Below are 20166 nucleotides of genomic sequence, written 5' to 3' on the forward strand. Positions count from 1 at the left end.
GAGAGCCAAGGGGCGATGGTGGCGGCCGCGGCGGCAACAGCAGGCTGCTCAGCTTTGTTATGAATAGATGAAAGAGGCCACCTACACAGTAACCCAAATTACGAGACCTTCCTCCTCCCTATCTCACCGAATCAAGAGGGGAGGGGAGATGGGCGTGGAGGGAGGGCGGGCGGGCAGGAGGCGGAGGGCGGAGGAGGAAGAGGATGAGGAAGGGGGCCAGTTGCATCCCACTTTCACAATGGGAAAGTGAAACGCACAAGCGCACCCAACCTCTCCAGCCCTCCCCGCCTGCCTCGCTCCCCTCCGCCCGTCCCCTCCCTTACCCTCCGCGCCTCCCCGCGAGCGCCAGCGCTGCACAGAGGAACTCTCCGGAGAAGGAGGGCGAGGAGGAAGCGGCGCCGGAGCGCGCAGGGCTTGCCGCCGCCGCCGCCGCCGCCGCCACCGCCGCCGCCGCACAGGCTGCCGGAGCGACCCCGCCGCGTGCCGCCCTCCCTGCTCTCCTTCCCGGGTGAGCCGCGGGGATGGGGCGGCCGCGGGAGCCCGAGCGCGCGCAGGAGCCGCCGCCGCCGCCGCCCGCGTCTCCGTCGCCGCGCGCCTGAGTCGCCGTCGCCGCCGCGCGCCCTGCCCGGGGGCGGCCCCCCCAGCCCCATGGAGGTCTCCCGGAGGAAGGCACCGCCGCGCCCCCCGCGCCCCGCCGCGCCGCTGCCCCTGCTCGCCTATCTGCTGGCGCTGGCGGCGCCGAGCCGGGGCGCGGACGAGCCCGTGTGGCGGTCGGAGCAAGCCATCGGAGCCATCGCGGCGAGCCGGGCGGACGGCGTGTTCGTGGCGAGCGGCAGCTGCCTGGACCAGCTGGACTACAGCCTGGAGCACAGGCTCTCGCGCCTGTACCGGGACCAGGCAGGCAACTGCACGGAGCCCGTCTCGCTGGCGCCCCCCGCGCGGCCCCGGCCGGGGAGTAGCTTCAGCAAGCTGCTGCTGCCCTACAGCGAGGGGGCGGCCGACCTCCAGGGGCTGCTGCTCACCGGCTGGACCTTCGACCGAGGCGCCTGCGAGGTGCGGCTCCTGGGCAACCTGAGCCACAGCTCCCTGCGCAACGGCACCGAGGTGGTGTCCTGTCACCCGCAGGGCTCGACGGCCGGCGTTGTGTACCGCGCGGGGGACCAGAACCGCTGGTACCTGGCAGTGGCCGCCACCTACGTGCTGCCGGAGCCCGAGACCGCGAGCCGCTGCAATCCGGCGGCGTCCGACCGCGACACCGCCATCGCCCTCAAGGACACGGAGGGACGCAGCCTGGCCACGGAGGAGCTGGGCCGCCTCAAGCTGCGCGGGGGCGCGGGCAGCCTGCACTTCGTGGACGCCTTTCTCTGGAACGGCAGCGTCTACTTCCCCTACTATCCCTACAACTATACGAGCGGCGCCGCCACCGGCTGGCCCAGCATGGTGCGCATCGCGCAGAGCGCCAAGGTGCTGCAGTTCCAGGGCCAGGCGGCCCTCGACTGCGGCCACGGCCACCCCGACGGCCGGCGCCTGCTCCTCTCCTCCAGCCTGGTGGAGGCCCTGGGCGTCTGGGCGGGTGTGTTCAGCGCGGCCACCGGCGAGGGCCAGGAGAAGCGCTCCCCCGCCACCACGGCACTCTGCCTCTTCAGGATGAGTGAGATCCAGGAGCGCGCCAAGAGCTGCTCCTGGGACTTCCAGACGGCCGAGCAAAACTGCGTAAGTCCTGCCGCCGGGACGCCGAGGGGAGTGCTCCCGGTGGGGAGCAGCCGCCAAGGGCGAGCGGGAGGGAGACCAGGTTGCCATTTACCAGGTCTGGGATTCACACGGCCGGCTGGCGGCCAGCGAGCCGTTTTCACGGGGTCTCGGAGACCTTCGGCTGCTCTAGAGCACAGCCAGAGGTCCCCAGAGGGAGCGTAAACGGCGAGGTGGAGAGGGTAGGAGTTTGGCTTAAAACTCTAGTGACTGTATCCCAGTGTCCTCCTTCTCTGTCCAAACGACGCTTGTTTGGGGCTGAGCCGCCGCAGGCAGCCTACCCGCTCCCTTCCCTAATCGCCTCCCCAGGTGTACGGGTGTTAGCAGGCGTGTGGCTTGACCCTTCTCAACTCGGTTGCCAAACACAGCGCCCTGGGCAGAGAAGTCGGTGAACCCAAAAGGCATGCTGCCACACCCCAGCCGTTGCGCACCCCCCTCCCCGCAACACATGTGATGTGGTCTGAAGAGTTGGTAGCCTGCTCAACCTGGGTCAGTGCTGGCCTGGAAAAGCGGCCCACGCTGGGTGGAACGGAACCGTCAGCCTGACCTAGTGCGAGGGCGGGCGGGAGGCTGTGGCTCTGCCGTGGGGGCACTGTGGTCTCTGGGGGGAGAGGCAGGGGAGGTTGAGGTGGCTTTGTGGATGAAAGCTTCAGCCGGGAGGGAAGCAAGGAAAGATGTTGGGGTGCTACAGGCAGCTTCTGGGCTCCACGTTGCCGGTGGAGACTGTGGGGTGCAGAAGCACCACCCTTGTGTTGTGTCCAACCAGTAAGAGCACAGGTTTCCCCTGGGTTCTCAGGGCAGCCCCAGCTTGACTCTGGAGATTGGCAGCTCTTTGACTGGAAAATAAAGCCGCGGTTCAAGAGGGTCCAGTTGATGGGGATTATGGAGCCATTGTGCACTTCTCAGAGGCTGGTTTCCTTCCAAGGCTGCTGGCACATCGACTCCACATATGGCTCCTGAGAGGGGAGCCTGCTGAGAGCCTCCTTTATAACTGGACAGAAATCAAAGAGCAGAAATTAACGGCTACAGGTGTTGCCATTGTTTTGGTATAAAATGCGTCAGAGAGGAAGGGGAGAAGTCTCCACTTGGAAAATGTGTTGTATTGATACATTGTTGCATAAGCACACAGGAGAGCCCTGGCTCTAAGGTATGTTACTATATGTAGGGAAAGACACTCTCACCCCCACCCCCCCCCCCACCCCTGTCTCTGAAAAGCACATCTCACCAAATGTTAAGTCCTATTATTCAGGGAGAAAAAAAAACTGAGGTCTTTTGCAAGGCTCCTTAGATGGTCATTTGCTTTTCTCCCTCCTTGCCTGTCGGTTGTGTGCTGGGACACACACATAATGCTTTTCTCTAGTTACTGGTATAATTTTTTTAAGCATAGATAACAAATGATGCTCCCTGAATGCCTTCATCTTGCCATACACATATATTCAACATCTATTTTCATGAGAGCTTTATAATCTGAGAGCTCCAGTTTGGCAGAAACCATTTCCTTCTACTCCTCTGTTGAAAGACTTGAACATACCCGCCCCTCCGCCCCCCAGACGTTACTTAGTGCCAAGCTTCAGGCATACTTGGTCTCTGGGGTTAATGACAAGACAGCTCAGAGGCCCACAGCAGGTAATAACAGTGGAAGTCCGAGCTTTGCCATCTGACAGCTGTGTAGATGTGTGGAGCCAAAACATTTCTCTTGACTGCCTCTCTCTACCAGTTGGGTCCTGGAGGACTCAGTTCCCTTCCAAACCCAGCAGACATCCTGAGTGCACTCGCTCACAATCCACGTTTTGGGGTGGTCAGGTCTTCCTACTTGCTCTGGGATGAGGAGGGAAGGGGGTGGGTCAGAGAGCTGTTTACCCATCTTCGTGGGAGCTTCCCGGAGAGAGGTTCCCTTGGAAATCAAGCCAGGGGTAAAAACCTGCAGCCAAAAATCTGGGGTTGGAAAAATAAATAATTAAAAGAGGTCCCTCCGCGGCATTTCTTGCTGCTGCTTATCAAGAACTCCCAGTGTGCTCAGAGCGGGGTGTTCTGAAAGACAGGGTCCCTACCTCCTGAGCTTGTCATCCAAGTTAAATAATATACTCTGCTTCAAACAATAGCATGTCATGGCTGCACAGGTGGGAGCTTGGAGTTTTGCATTTATTTTTTCATTTTAGTAAATTCCTTGCTGCTAGTATGCATTACAAAAGCCTTAATGGAAGCGAATTTCAAGAGGGGTTTGAATGGGGGGGGGGGAAAGGCTGGTAGTTTTGATGAAAAAGCTGACAATTTTTCTAACCTATCAGATAGGCAGATAAGATACTCAGTTCAACAAATATTTGTTTGACGCCTGCCAGTGTAAGCAATGCTCTGTGCTGGGCGCTCCTGATTTTGCCACTGAAAGGACAATGGCAGGTTGCAGCCCCATTTAATGGGGTCATAGGATCAGAGTGCCCCTGGTTGTCACTCAGAACAATGATGTTATTTGATTGCCTTGGCTGTGCATTTCATTTTCAGGTTTTGAATGTATTTTGGAAAAGGCATGCTGAATTAGGGGTGCCTAAAACAAGAGACTGACTTGAAACACTCTAGAGGGAGCCTCAATAGATTCCAACAGCAATTCTGCAGAGCAGACACAGTAATTTTAACAGTAATCCACAGGCAGTGAGGCCCGAGTGGCTGCATTTGCTGCCTTCTCCTCTCCTACTAGATGGCTCTCTCTTATTTTCCATCTTCAATCAACCACGGGGAGCAGAGTGACAGGAGTGACTGGGTTGTGTTTTCTCCTCTTAAGTCAGTTGCTTCTCCCGCTAAGGATGAATTTATGAGGTGCTTGTGCAATGAGTGAGGAACATTCCCATTTACCTGATGAGGAAGCCCAAGATCAGTTGGGTCACTTGCTCAAGGTAACAAAACAAGCGTCTGAGCCTCCCAGCTTAAACTCAAGTCTTGAAATGTCTACTTCTGTATTCTTTCCACCTCTCGAGTGCTTTTCAAACTTTCCCTTGAAAGTCCTAATTACAAAGGAAGCAGCCAGTCTCCCCTACAATGGGGGGGTTGAGGCTGGAGGCTGCCCTTTGAAGTGTTCTAAAACTTTATGTGATTTTTTTTTTTTTTTTCATTCTGTTCCATAACCTCTCTGTGTGCTTGGGTTAACCTATTTAAAAACATAATAAATGTTTTAATTCTGTACAAATGAATTAACTTCCTCCCTCTCTGAACTCCTGCTGTCCCTGGCACACCAATGTACTCCTAGAAAAGTGTACCCAAGTTTTCAAGTCTGCTTGTTCCACAGGTACTTGGCTGCCATATTTGGGCCCTGGGGTTGCCTGTGGTCTAAACATGGAGGCCACTCCTCGTATGGACACTGAGGGTAGTGTGGTTTTTGTTTTGTTTTTCATACTGTCAGCTAATAGGACTGACTTTTGTAGTTCATTCTACCCCTTGTGGGGAGACACACCCCTTCTTCCATATGTAATTCCAAAGCCTGATAAAATTTAGCTGTCACACAGACAACCACAAAACACTCGCATGCTCTCCAGCAGATGGTAACACAAGATACTTCTAGCCATCACGTGCAGAAGTGATGTCCCAGGACCACTCAGCAATGCAGCCTTGTGCGTTGCCTCTTGACCTCAAAATCCACAGTCTTCCTGTGATGTTTATTCCTCCTGGAGTTTCTGTGACGATCCTGTCTAGCCATTTTGCAATTTGTAGACAAGATGGTGAATTTTACCCCTGTACACGCATCTGAAATGCAGGGGGTAGATTTAAATAAACCCAACACCCAGTTGGGGAGGGGGGGGAAGCAATCATAGCTACTATCTACTGGGTAGTTACGATGGCCAGGCTTTGTGCTAAGCGCTTTACATGCCTTGTTTTCAGTTGATTTTCACAGTCTCCCAATGGGGCAAGAGCTGTAGTTATTATTATGATTTTATAGGTGAGAAAATTGAGGCCTGGAGAGTTTTGGTTCAGTTCCACAGCTGCTAAATGGCTGAAGATTTAGGACCTGGGTGGTCTGACTTGTGGACTTGAGCTTGTAAATCACTGCCATGGGTCGTCCAGCACCGTGGATGTTGGGTTGTGTAATGAATCCTAACACGCACGGAGCAAACCAGGCCCTTGCAACTGCTCTGATAAGATCAGCTGTTTGTGGACATAAGACACGATAGGACAGAGGACCCTTGACTGTGAACTGAGTTTCTGGATTTTCAGACCGAATGACCAAAAGTTCAGACCCCGGGGGGGTATTAGCTCCTTAGCTGTCATTCTTTATATTCTAGACCGCTTTGGCATTCTTTATATTCAGACTCACAAACGACGTCAGAGAAACCAACAAGGCCTCCGGGGGCAGCTCCCAGTTTTTGTTCTTGGACACGACGTAGCTTATGTCCTGAATCCCGAGATCTCAGCCTGTTAAGTCTGGGTTACAGGCACTCTGGTCTTTATTAGCAGCCACGGTTAAAATGTAAGCCCCAGAAGGTCAGGAACCTGTAACCGTTTGTTCTCTGTTGAACCCGGAGTACCTAGCATATAGTACCTGACATGTCATTGGGGCTTGAGAAATATTTGTGGAATTAATAAATGCAGGGTCTCGGAGCATCATGTTGGAAATGTTTTCTGTGCTTAGCAGCAACATTTTCTTCAGTCTGGCCACTTTGTACTCCCTTAACTATTGGCTTTGTCTTTTCTTTTTTAAATTTTTTAATGTTTATTTTTGAGAGAGAGAGCGAGTGAGCACGAGAGAGGGAGACACAGAATCCAAAGCAGGCTCCAGGCTCTGAGCTGTCAGCACAGAGCCAGACACGGGGCTCAAACCCACGAACCATGAGATCATGACCTGAGCCGAAGTCGGACGCTTATTCAACTAAGTCACCCAGGCACTCCAGCCATTGGCTTTTTCTTAATATGTGCATCAGGGCCCCTCTCTTTCCTAGTCCTAAGCTATCAGAGATCCTTCACCCCTCCAGCTCTTCCCAGAAAACCCCATTTATTGGAATAGCCCTTCCTCTGCTCTTATCAGTCTGCAACTTTGACCATAGAAACCCGGCATGGTTGGCACTTCTATGGTAAAATGTAATAACATCTGTGATCATGCCTTTCAGTGACAGGAGGAAGGGGCTTTGTGTTACAGAGCAACGGTTCTCAAAGTATAGTGTCCGAACCAGTAGCATCAGCATCACCTGGGAATTTGCTAGAAATGCACATTCTTGGGCCCCACATCAGACTTAACTAAATCAGAAACTGGGGACAGGATTGGCAATCTGTTTTAACAAGCCCTCCAGGCGATTCTAATTCACACTCAGGTTTTAGAACCACTGTGGTAAGGTGACACAATTTTCCTTGTCTTCTGGCAGAGGCACCTGGAGTAAGAACTTGTCCTATTTTTTCTGTTGCAGTTTTACTTAGGGCCGTATAAAGTGACCAGCTCATTCCACTACCCTTATATTCCTTATGCTTTTCTTATTGAGGGATGACTAACGTAGCATTATATTATTTTCAGGTGTCCAACATTGATTTGACAATTCCATACGTTAGTGAATACCACAATAAACGTAATCACCATCTGTTGCCATGCAATGTTGTTATAGTATTATTGACTATATTGCCTATGCTGTGCTTTTCATCTCTGTGACTTATTTTGTAACTAGAAGTCTGTACCTCTTAATCCCTTTTAGCTATTTCACCCATCCCCCAACCCACCTCCCTTCTGGCAACTACCAGGTCTCATCCTTTTTTTAATAGCTGAGTAATATTCCGTTGTATATGTACCACATCTTCTTTATCCGTTCTTCTATCAATGGCCCCAGGGCTTGCTTCCATATCTTGGACAGTGTAAATAATGCTGCAGTAAACACAGGAGTGCATATACCTTCTCAAATTAGTATTTTCATTTCCTTAGGGTAAATACCCAGTATTCCAGTAGAATTACCGGATCATATGGCAATTCTATTTTTGACTTTTTGGGAAACCTTCCTAATGTTTTCCACAGTGGCTGCATCCATTTGCATTCCCACCAACAGTGTACCAAGTTTCCTCTTTCGCCACATCCTCGCCAACACCTGTTGTTTGTTGTGTTTTTGATTTTAGCCATTCTGACAGCTGTGAGGTGCTATATCGCTGTGGTTTTGATTTGCATTTCCCTGATCATGAGTGATGTTGAGCATCTTTTCATGTGTCTGTTATATGCCTCCTACTCTTCTAATTGCTCAAAGCAAATACCTAGAAAACCTTCTAAAACCTTTCCATTTGGGGGCTTGTAGTCTGAGTCTCAAGAACCTAAAGGTCACAGTTTTTTTTTTAATTTTTGTTTTCAGCGTTTATTTATTTTTGAGACACAGAGAGACAGAGCATGAACAGGGGAGGGGCAGAGACAGAGGGAGACACAGAATCTGAAACAGGCTGCAGGCTCTGAGCGGTCAGCACAGAGCCCGACACGGGGCTCGAACTCACGGGCTGTGAGATCATGACCTGAGCCTAAGTCCCAAAGTCGGATGCTTAACCGACCAAGCCACCCAGGCGCCCCTAAAGGTCACAGTTTAATTAGCTCCTTCACTCTTGTATATAGCAGTCTGTTTGCATTTCATTCCAGAATGTGGTGGGGATTTCTAGAGTCTTCCACTCTGCTGTACATCAGAACCAGTTCCACTGTCGAAACGTCCATATTGAAATTCTCTGAGGCTCTACTCTTTACAGCTTCAATCCTGGTAGGAATTCCTATATTAGGCAGAGTCGGTTGCATGAAAGAAACATCCGCTTAAGCTCAGATAAGGGGATGGGGGTCTTAGTGGAAAGAACTATGTGGAATTATGTGGAAATCTAGGAATAGGAGCAGTACTGCGAAGTGGTTACATGCACCGGCTGTGGAGCCAGGTCAGTTGGGACCAAGGCTGCTGCGTATGAGTTTGGGACCTTAAGCAAATTATTTAACCTTTCTGTGTCTCGGTTTCTTTGTCTATATAGAGGCATCGTATTTGCTTCATAGGGTTATTGCCTGGGTTAAGGAGTTGATATGTCTTGGATTAACACTACCTGACCCATAGTAAATGCTACGTATGCATTTACTGTCCTCACCATCATCATGATTAATAGCAAATAGGATGGGCTTTCCTTGGAATTGGAAGGAGGTTCTGGACCCAAGGCACCTGGCAGAAGCTCAGCAGCAGGAGGTGATAGAGGCTCATTCTAAGGTTTCACTGTCAGCATGACTTAGCACGGCCACTTCCCTCTGTCCTGCTACCAGATGGCCTCCTTTTCCTCAAACATCTGCCCCTCGCACCCTCCACCCGATACTACAGACTGCTTTAATACCCATTCCACCTCTTGATGGTATTTAACCCTCTGTATTGGCTACTCGGTGGCAACACCTTTCTGTATTACTTATTCAAATGACCAAGAAAGAGATAGCGTTGGGGTGCAACTCAACTTTTCACATCCGATTAGAGCCCTCATTCAGAGTAGGAATTTCTTGTCCTCGGGGGATATACTGCCTCTTGGTCCAGTCAGTAGAAGGGGATCAACATGGCCCCCAGAAGGCCCAGTGGGCAGATTCCCTGAGAAAGGAATGGTGAAAGAGCCATATCATGACCTCCATGTTGACGACAGCAGCATGGCACCATCTCTGTCTCCCTTTAAGCTTCTTGATGTTCTCTGTCTTCCCTGAACATGTAGTGTGGCACATAGCTGATAAAGACTGAGGTCTGCTCTGAGAAATCCCACAGTCTGTGGGCGGGGGGGTGGGGGGGGGTGGGGGCGGGCAATTTGGAGGCGTTACGGGTCTGACCTGTTTGTGGGAGCGGGAACGTGGTAGTATTCAGTTTTTTGCTTCGCTTCTTGTGAAATGTGCTCATAGTTTTTTTAGTTTTAATTTTCTATTTTGATGGAAGTGCTAATTTTCGTACTGTCACAGAACTCAGTAGAACTGCGACCTTTTCTTCCCCACAATCTGTGGTTGAGTTTCATACTGGTTTGTCCACCTAATCGCTACAGATACTGTTCTCCTTGGAGGAGTTATGGGGATTTGACCCCAGGAATCCCAGCCTCACTGCCCTGGCCAATGCTGTCATGCAGAGGTCAGCACACCTCTCCTGCAAAGGTCAAATCGTCAATACCTTAGGCTGCACCTGCCACACACAGTCTCTGATGCATTTGCTCAACTCTGCTGCTATCGTGTGAAAACAACCATAGACTATACATAGAAACAAATGGGACAGTGTTCCAGTAAAACGATGCACACTGAAATCTGAATTTCATATAATATTCGCTTATGAAATAGTCTTCTTTTCATTCCCCACCCACCTCCAGCCATTTAGAAATGGAAAAAAAAAAAAAACATTCTTAGCCCCTGGGCCATTAAAACAAACAAACAAATGAAAATGGGCAGTGGCCAGATTTGGCCCCCAGGTGGTAGTTGCCCATCCCGCCACTATGCAGAGGGTGAGTGTGAAACAAGCCTTCCCAATGCCAGGAGATGTGAGAGAGGTGGCAAAAAGAAGCTGTGGGAGCCCCTGGAGGGAGCATCAAACTCGGGCTTCAGAGAGGTGATGCCGGAGTTGTGTCTTGAAGCCAAGTGGAGGAGGCAGGGAAGGGCGTTCCAGCGAGAGGGAACAGCTTGGGCACAAGCAGGACGTTGAATAAGCTTGTGAGCCGCAGGTAGCTCACCCTGGCTGGGGAGTGTCCAGAAACGAGTGTGCAGGGCCAGATGGCCACAGGCTTAATGAGACAGGCCAAGACGGCTGGATTTTATCCTGATGGTTGGTCGTTTTCAGACTTTCCAAACCTGGTCTTTACCGTAAATCTTCCCCAGGAGCTCTATCCGAGAAAAAGGTTGGCATCTCATCATTGACCTGCTGTTCTGGGTGAGACCGATGGCCAGGTGCTGGGACACAGGGGGCAGCAGGGGTCGGGAGGTTCCCTGCAGCCTGCGTACCCCACCCCCATGCCTGTCCCTGAGGCATCTCAAAGGAACTTGTAGGATTCTGCTGAACCGGGTGTGAAAACCATGGCTGTGGCTAGCGGAGGACAGGAGCAGACAACATGCAGACATGATCTGATGGTGTTCCACATTGAGCATGCAGAAGAATGGAGAGGCAAAACAGCTGATGAGAAGGACACTCACTGGTTCGGTCGAATGATTTCTTGAGTCTCTATTTGCCTAGCACTGTGTGAAAATATTTGACACTGGTAAGTAGAATAGACAACATGTAGCAAGTAAAGAAGTTCTTTTTATATTAAAATGATAGCACCTATAGAGCACCTACTGTGTACCCAGTGGTGTTCTAAGCATTTTATAATATTAATAGAATATTAACTCCTTGAATCCTCACCACAATTTATGAGGTGGGTAATATTATTACTTCCATTTTACAGACGAGGAAACAGAGGCACAGGCAGAGATTAGGACCGCATATGAGCTAAGCAGGTGTTGGGGAAGGTTCTCTTTAAGGAGGCTGAGGGGACACCAGGAAGATGAGAAGGGACGGTTGTAGATGTCCCCGTGGAGAACTGGGCTGCAAACACTCCTAGCACCCTGGAGAGCACAGAGGGGAATGGCTTGGTCGGCTTGAAGAAGGAGGGTAGCGTGGTTGAGTCCTGGGGAGGTGGTGATGGAAGAGGGGAGGGGAGGAGGCCGGAGAAGACGGCAGCAGCGGGATCCTGTAGGCCTCACAGGCTACGGGAAGGAGAGGATATTGTATTCTTTTTTTTTTTTTTTTTTTTGGTCTATATTTTTGAGAGAAAGCGAGTGAGAGCAAGGGGCAGAGAGAGAGAGAGAGAGAGACACACACACACAGAATCTCTGTACTGTCAGCATAGAGCCCCACATGGGGCTGGAACTCACAAACTGTGAGATCATGAGCTGAAACTAAGAGTCTGACGCTTAACGGACTGAGCCACCCAGGCACCCGGAGAGGGTATTTTCTCCTCAAAGCATGGAGGGGCCTGGGCAGGGCAGTGAAGTGATTGGGTTTGAACCCCTAGAGAATGGCCATTCTGTGGGGCATGGATGGGAGGTTGGCACTGGTGGAAGCAGGGAGACCTGCAGGAGGCTCCTGAAGTCGTCCGGGCAGGAGATGATGTCGCCTTGGTCTGGAGGGCTGATGGTGAATGTGGAGAGAATCCCGCGGGATTCTGTGGATTACCAACTGAGGAATGTGGACAACCTGAACCCAGCTGGTGGCAGTGACGGTGGAGAGGACACATAGAAGGAAACAGCTTTCTAAGAGGTAGGAACAGAGAGGTTTCGGTGACCAGTTAGAAGACAATTCTGTGTTGGTTTTGAGATGCCTATGGGACACCCAGGAGGAGCCAGCAAGCAGGCAGTTGGCAGTGAAATTAGGGATTGGGGATGTGCGAGGCTCAACGCAGTGCTATTTGGGCTGTGTGTGCCTTGAGGGGTGTGACTGGGTCTGTCTCCCAAGCATCATAAGACGGTCTCACACCCAGTGGGCCCTCCATAAATGTTCATCAAACTGACAAAGTGTTCTCCATTTGGTGGAGAAGATGGTGATGATAGCACAGTGAGCTGAGAGTTTCCGGGAGGGGGTGACACTGGAGCTATGTTGATAGGAAGCCAGGTGGCCCAGAGGGAAGGGCGTTTCCCTTGTTGTTCCCCCGTCAACCCCCCACCCCCACTCCGCCAACCTGGTCTTGGAAGAGTCCGCTAGAGAAGCAGATGCTCGAACACGCCAGCTGTTCCTAATCATTGCTCATTGACATCTTCCTGAGGCTCCTTTTTCATCAGTGACCAGTCTTAAAAGTCGTATTCCAAGTGCTGACCCTTCTTCTCTGAGGCACCAGGAAGGGTACGTGGCCCCGAGCAGCCAGCAGTCATAGGTGTCCTCGAGATCGGCCTCCTGTGTGTAGCAATATCTCCGTGTCCTCTACCCCAAGGGCTCCTCCCTCCCATGGAGCCCATGTGCTGTGGACTTCTGTGAAGCATGTAGATTCTTCTCAGAACAATGGCTTTAGATGCATAAAACAGAGAATTACAACATGAACCGATTTTATTGATACAAAGATATCTCAAATGGTGTTTTTCAATTTGAGGTATAGTAATATATCTCAACACACTAAATAACAAGATCTAGCAGCAGTAACTACCATAATTTCAAAGTAGAGATGAGCATAAATGATATTTTGAGATCTCTGAATAACTATAAAATGATATGGATATATCTGGTTTCTTTTGGTGACGAAGTCACAGGTTCAATTAATACTATTGTGTCCTAGGCACATGAAAAGATGCTCAACGTCGCTCCTCATCAGGTAAATACAAATCAAAGCCACACTCAGATATCACCTCACGCCAGAGTGGCCAAAATGAACAAATCAGGAGACTATAGATGCTGGAGAGGATGTGGAGAAATGAGAACCCTCTTGCACGGTTGGTGGGAATGCAAATTGGTGCAGCCGCTCTGGAAAGCAGTGTGGAGGTTCCTCAGAAAATTAAAAATAGACCTACCCTATGACCCAGCAATAGCACTGCTAGGAATTTACCCAAGGGATACAGGAGTACTGATGCATAGGGGCACTTGTACCCCAATGTTTATAGCAGCACTCTCAACAATAGCCAAATTATGGAAAGAGCCTAAATGTCCATCAACTGATGAATGGATAAAGAAATTGTGGTTTATATACACAATGAAGTACTACGTGGCAATGAGAAAGAATGAAATATGGTCCTTTGTAGCAACATGGATGGAACTGGAGGGTATTATGCTAAGTGAAATAAGCCATACAGAGAAAGACAGATACCATATGGTTTCACTCTTGTGTGGATCCTGAGAAACTTAACAGAAACCCATGGAGGAGGGGAAGGAAAACAAAGGTTAGAGTGGAAGAGAGCCAAAGCATAAGAGACTCTTAAAAACTGAGAACAAACTGAGGGTTGATGGGGAGTGGGGGGGAGGGGAGGGTGGGTGATGGGTATTGAGGGCACCTTTTGGGATGAGCACTGGGTATTGTATGGAAACCAATTTGACAATAAACTTCATATATTGAAAAAAAAAATACTGTGTCCTGCATTCGTAATTAAAGGAAATGCTACATTTCAGTTGGAGTTAGCTAAAATACAGTTGACCCTTGAACAACACAGGATTGAACTATGCAGGTCTACTTGGATTTTTTTTTTTTTTGATAAATAAACGTAAATGTTTTTCCTTATGATTTTTTAAATAATGTTTTCTCTAGCTTACTTTATCTTTTTTTAATTTAAGTTTTAGTTAACATACAGTGCAATATTGGTTTCAAGAGTAGAATTGAGTGATTCATCATGCGACACCCAGTGCTCATCACAAGTGTCCTTCTTAGTACCCATCCAGCCCATCCCCCCCCCCACTTCCCCTCCATCAACCTTCAATTTGTTCTCTATCATTAAGAGTCTCTTGTGGCTTGTTTCCCTCTCTTTTCTTTCCCCCCCACCTTCCCATGTGTTCATCTGTTTTGTTTCTTAAATTCCACATGAGTGAAATCATATGGTATTTGTCCTTCTGATTGATTTATTTTGCTTAGCATAATCTAGCTCCATCCACGTCGTTTCAAATGGCAAGATTTTATTCTTTGGTGGATGAGTAATATTCCATTACATGTATATATATGTGTATATGCATGTATACACACACACACACACACACACACACACACCACATCTTCTTTATCCATCCATTATCATTCATCAGAACATTAGGCTCTCTCTATAGTTTGGCTATTGTTGATAGTGCTGCTATAAACATTGGGGTGCATGTATCCCTTCAAATATGTATTTTTGTATCCTTTGGGTACATACCTAATCGTGCAATTGCTGGATCATAGAGTAGTTCTATTTTTAGTTTTTTGAGGAATCTCTATGCTGTTCTCCAGAGCACCAGTTTGCATTCCCACCAACACTGCAAGAGGGTTCCCCTTTCTCTGCATCCTCGCCAATACCTGTTGTTTCTTGTGTTAATTTTTGCCATTGTGGCAGGTGTGAAATGGTATCTCATCATGGCTTTGATTTATATTTCTGTGATGATGAGTAATGTCCTCTAACTTACTTTATCTTAATACAATATATAGTATATATAACATACAAAATATGTGTTAATTGACTAAGGCTTTGGGTCAACAGCAGGTTATTAAGTCTTGAGGGAGTCAAAAGTTATACACAGATTTTCGTTGGCACAGGGGGTTGGTGGCCGTAACACTTGTGTTGTTCAAGGGTCAACTGTAATTTATTTGTTTTTATCCAATTCCATGTATTCTCTGAATTGTATCCATGAATTACAGATATCCATGGAACCCCTCCTCAAAGCATTCATTTCAGTCACTAAATGCTTCCGAAAACAGTGACAGGAAATGTAAAGTGCTGGATTTTCTTTCAAAAACTCATTCCATTGGTTTCGTTTTATAAGAGGGGTTTATTCCCACTTGTATTTTGCAGATCAAGCGCTTGGTCAAGAGCGAGTGCTCCATAAATGATGGTTGGGCTGGTGGATGGTAGATAGGTAGACAGGTGATGGTGGGTGGAGAGAAGCCTCGGGCAGGTTAAATCATCTGCCTAAGACTCACAACTTATGAGTGATAGAGCTTGAACTTGAACCCACATTTTCTAAACTCTGAATTTCTTCTTTCTGTTCTTCCATGCTACCATTATGCTGTTTTTATTTTAAAGAGTTAACCCAGTGTGAAGCCATCTTCATAAATTATGCTGTTCTAATGATGAAAAAAACCAGTCCAATTATTCTTTTTTTGGTCAGAGAACACCTAAAGTACTTTGTTCCTATGTTAGAGCCATATTTTAAGTAAACTGACTCTGTAGACTGCCTGTGGACCGAGACGGCAAGAGACCCAGAAATTTTCTCTTACGACTTGTGGATGAACTATGGATATAAAATTTAGAGAAGGCCAAGATGCATGATAGTGGGAGGTGTGGGGTAGTTTAGTACTGCTCCCGAAGGCAGAACCAAGGTCCAGTGTTTACCAGGACAAAATTTGGCTCAACTGAAGAACTCTCTAATGATTAGACCTACTTAGCAATGTACCAACATTGCCTGGTAAGATATTGACTGAAAGAATTCAAACATTGATCCATGTGTTTATTCATGCATTCAATAAACATTTATTGACAACCTACTACATACCAGATGCCTAGGTACATGCCGCCTTCAAAGTATGGACTCAGATAAACTGTTGTTAGAGCTTAGAGTCTACTGGGAGACAGATAACAAATATAATTTTAAAACAATCTTGAAGTAAAAAGTGGAGTGCTAGGATTCATAATAACTGGGACAAGGATGGAACGATCTATAGTTATGTGTCCACAAGGAGGTGACTTTGCATTTGAAACCTGAAAGATTAGAAAGACCCGACCTCAGGGGAATGAAGCGTGAGGAACTAGAAGTAGCATGTGCAAAGGCCCTGAGGCAGAAATATGGTAACGTGTTAAAAAGTCTGAAGGAAAGTCACTGTGGGAGCTGAAGTGGAATGGAAGAGAGGGGTGGTAGAATGTGAGTAGGCAGGGATGAGCTCGGGTAGGATCTGGGGAGGCACTTGGATTTAGTTCTAAGTGTGATGGGAAGCCAGTAAAGAACTCTAGGCAAGGGAGTAACACTGCTTATTTTGTATTTAAAGGGTCACTCTGACTGCTGGTCAAAGAAAGATTGTGGGTTGGAAGGGAGAGACCAGGAGGCTCTTGGAGTAGATCAGGAGCAAGATGGAGGTTGCTTAGACTGGGCTTAGGCTGTGGAGATGGAGAAGACAGATGAGATTGTTGGCGAATCTGGCTGAGATTTTTCATGTATGGCTGTGGGGAGTGGTGGAGAGCACGAGGCTGAGGGTGATTGGTGGTGCCTTTCATCATGATGAGGAAGGCTAGGGAGGAACAGGGTTGGAGTCAAGAAACATCTAGATCATCATTTTCCAGCAACTCTGAACCCTTGTGATAGACTGCCGTGGCTCTCAAGAATGATTCCGTTTATTTGGTATGTAGAGATGTGGGGGACGGAGCTTTTGTACTCGTCAAATGATGGGATGGGGGCACTACTGGCCTTTTCTGGACAGGGATCAGGGATGCTAAAAGTCTTGTATCGTGCAGGACAGCTCCCATAATGAAGAAGTATCCCATCCAGAATGCCAGTAACTTCCTCATGGAAAAACATTAGTGGACTGAGAGCTTTTCAACTCTAAGAATGTAGAAAAATGTATTTTTTCCCCCCACACTGTCAGCCATTCATCTCTTTTTGTGAATTATTCGAGTCAGGTTCTTTTCATAAGTAATTGACTGAAATTAGCCACAGGGAGCAGATGGAGATTTCCCTGGAGGAAAGGGTGTGTAAGCAGGAAGAAGGAAGGCTAAATCTTGGAGAGCAGGACTTTGCTGGTGGGTAGGGCTTTGAGACTGAGGGACACTGAGGGCCTTGAAGGGAGGCGGGAAGGAGGAAGAGCAAGTGGGAAGGTGCAAAATTCAAACTTGGCTCTCTGTTTCCTGTGGTTCCACTGTGCGCTCCCTGATGCTTGCTGGTGTAGAGGCTGTCCGGCTCTGCCCCTAAACTTCGCTTCTCCGTCCCTCATGCACACTTTGAACTTTTCCTTTTGATCATTTGCATCCCCAGTATAAATTCTTCCTTCAGGTGATCAGAGAGATGCCGTAAACTTAGACTCCAAGCAACGTTGCATACTCTAGAAGAATACAGAAAAGTAACAGGAGTCCCAGTGGCTAACGGAGTCACTACCTTGGGTGAAAAATTGTTCTTTCCATCTCTCTAGCTTCATAAAGGTTGTTTTCTACTTATTTTCACATGCATAGTTTCATGTGGGCCTCATAGCAATGCTAATAGGCTGGGCATATGTGTTACTGTATTCATTTTATAGATTTGGTCATTGAGGTTCAGGGGCTTCCCCAAATCAAGCAGCCTGTAAGGGATAGAGTGGGAGGAGAGAGAGAGTGCACATGTCTCTGGGCACGTGCACAGAACTTGAGTGCAGGGCTCCTACTAAGATTTCCCAACTGCACGTGGGCCCCTGGTAAGTTATGGGAAATGGTGAAGAAACTGTTCAACGTAAGTGGATGCCAAAGGAGAGCGGAATACAAAATTAATTGCCCAAGAGGCATTTTATCAAGGTATAAGTAGTTGATAGGCACGAAGTTGGTATTTTTCCATAGCCCCATAAGGAAAAACCAAAAGGAGCAAGTCTTTTTTTTTTTTTATTTTTTTTATTTTTTTTTATTTTTAGCACATTGGGAATAAAAGACTTAACTCTTGCTGGGTCCCTAACACTTGAGGCCCTACTTTTGTGCACATTTCTTGCAGCTGTCCCCATAAGAGCTGCAGCGTGGCTGTGAACACCCTGCAAAGGCTTGATGAGTCAAACCATCTTTCGTATGGTGGGAGCAGGGCCTCAGCATTACCCAAGTCCAGAGGGTGCCACTCAACCCTAGAATATGTGACTGGTGCCCCCGGAGTTGTGCGGCACCCCCAGGGAGTGTTTACTGTCGATGAAAGGTAGTATAAGGGTGCTGCAGAGAGGTCGAGCTGTTTCCCCTTGTGATAAGCCCACTACCTGTACACACACACATACGTGCATATGTGCGCGTACACACACACACACACACACACACACACACACACACTAGCACTCATGCCTTCACAGTAGCCTTGGTTCCACTTTGGTGTATTGAGCTCAAGCCTCTCTCTTTTTTCTTTTAATTAATTTTTTTATTTATTTTTGAGACAGAGCAAGCACATGAGCGAGGGAGGGGCAGAGAGAGAGAAAGGGACAGAGGAGCTGAAGCAGGCTCTACACTGACAGCAGAGAGCCCAATGCGGGGCTCGACCTCACGAACCGTGCGATCATGACCTGAGCGGAAGTCGGGTGCTCAACCGACTGAGCCCCCCAGGCATCCCCCAAGCTTGTCTCTTTTTGAGCCCAAACGCCGAGACGAAGTAGCTTTTTCCTCAAACTGGGAAAACTTTCCCTTCTAGAGAGGGCTAAAGCATAAAGGCATGACGTTATGGTTAGACATGGCAGACGGCAGAGAAGCACAATGACAACTCTGAGGGAACCAAGAAAGCCCAAAGGGGAGACAAGGTTTAGAGCTAAATCAAGATTGGATTTTGTCATGAAAGGCAGAACTGGCAAAAGCATCATTACAAGGCATTAACCTTGTTACACACAGACGAACAAGCAGAGGCTGGGATTCAGAAATAAATTACACATAATAAACTAGACAGAATAGGCTAAGAGCAACATTAGTGATTATGCCCTAAGGGGAGAGAAGGGCAAGATAGAAAATAGGCCAAAAAAAAAGAGTAAGAATAATCTCTGGACACAGGGGGCCGACTGCACCATTTCACCCCTTTTTCGGCTTGACTCCCTGGGTATTAACTTCACTTTTGTGAGGAGGTTTCTCTGAAGGCTGTCTTTCTTTTGTTTTCATTTGCTGAAATGAGCATAAGAAACCCACTCAGAGGGCCCCTTTTTCCATTCACAGGGACTCGTCCATTTCTGTGTGTGACTAGCACAAAAGAATCCTTTTCCATTCAGCTAGAACAGCCTTCAGAGTTTACGTGAGGTCCAAGCCTGCTCTTTCCTATTTCCTTCCAGGCTCGCGGTCGTAATTGGCTACACGATCCTGACTGTGGCCAAGGTCCTCTGTGGTGAGAGGAACGAGCACCCAGCCAGTCCTTGGTCCCTCATACTTGAGGAAAAGCTAGAGTCTGGTGTCGCGTCCCACATGACTCTCATTTCTTGCGCTGACTTGCTTTTGGTTGCAAACATCAGAAAGCCAACTCGACAGGAACTTAAGCCATAGCATCTATTGTTAAGCTAGTAGAAAGTTTAAAGGTTGGAAGCTGCGCTCCGTGGTGTCCTTAAGAAACCAGAGCCTTCGTTTTCCCCTGCACCAATTTTAGCACGTTGATTTTCATCCTCCATCTTGAATCTCGTGGAAGCAAAGTGGCTGCCACCACCCTGTACACAGTGGCCTCACACGACAGATTTCAAAAGGAGGAGATACGGGGAGTGGGCGAACAGGGTCTCCTCAAGAGCTTCCTCTTATCACGGAGGAAATTTGTTCCCAGCAGCCCCTCCAGTGGACTTCTTCCAGCTCACCGGCCCAAACTGCACCACATGGCCACCTCTAGCTCTAAGGGATAGGAAAGCAGATCTCTGGCAGTGGGGAATGGGATAACCATGTGGCTTGGACCAGTCACAGTTGTCCAGGCTTGAGTTTATTGCTACCTGAACCAAATAAGGGTTTTGTGGCAAAGAAGGTGGGAATAACTGCCTCGAGTGTGGCGGCCACTGTTTGTGTTTGAAAATAAGGTAATGAGGGGCACCTCGGTGGCTCAGTCGGTTAAGCGTCCGACTCTCGGTTTCGGCTCAGGTCATGATCTTGCAGTTCGTGAGTTCAAGCCCTGCATAAGGCTCCACGCTGGTGATGTAGAGCCTGCTTGG

The 20166-nt window shown here is 48.5% G+C and overlaps 1 protein-coding gene across 1 annotated transcript in view; it reads left to right on the plus strand.

Moving 5' to 3' along the window:
- The first annotated feature begins 564 nt into the window (after positions 1 to 564).
- PLXNC1 (plexin C1) overlaps positions 565 to 20166 on the plus strand; it is a 148418-nt gene continuing 128816 nt past the window's right edge. Inside the window, exon 1 of the mRNA XM_042947369.1 lies at positions 565 to 1713. Within this exon, the coding sequence (XP_042803303.1) occupies positions 649 to 1713 (1065 nt within the window). The 5' untranslated portion in view covers positions 565 to 648. The remainder of the gene's footprint in view (positions 1714 to 20166) is intronic.

The sequence above is a fragment of the Panthera leo genome, chromosome B4 (genome assembly GCF_018350215.1).
Source record: "Panthera leo isolate Ple1 chromosome B4, P.leo_Ple1_pat1.1, whole genome shotgun sequence".
Taxonomy (NCBI): domain Eukaryota; kingdom Metazoa; phylum Chordata; class Mammalia; order Carnivora; family Felidae; genus Panthera; species Panthera leo.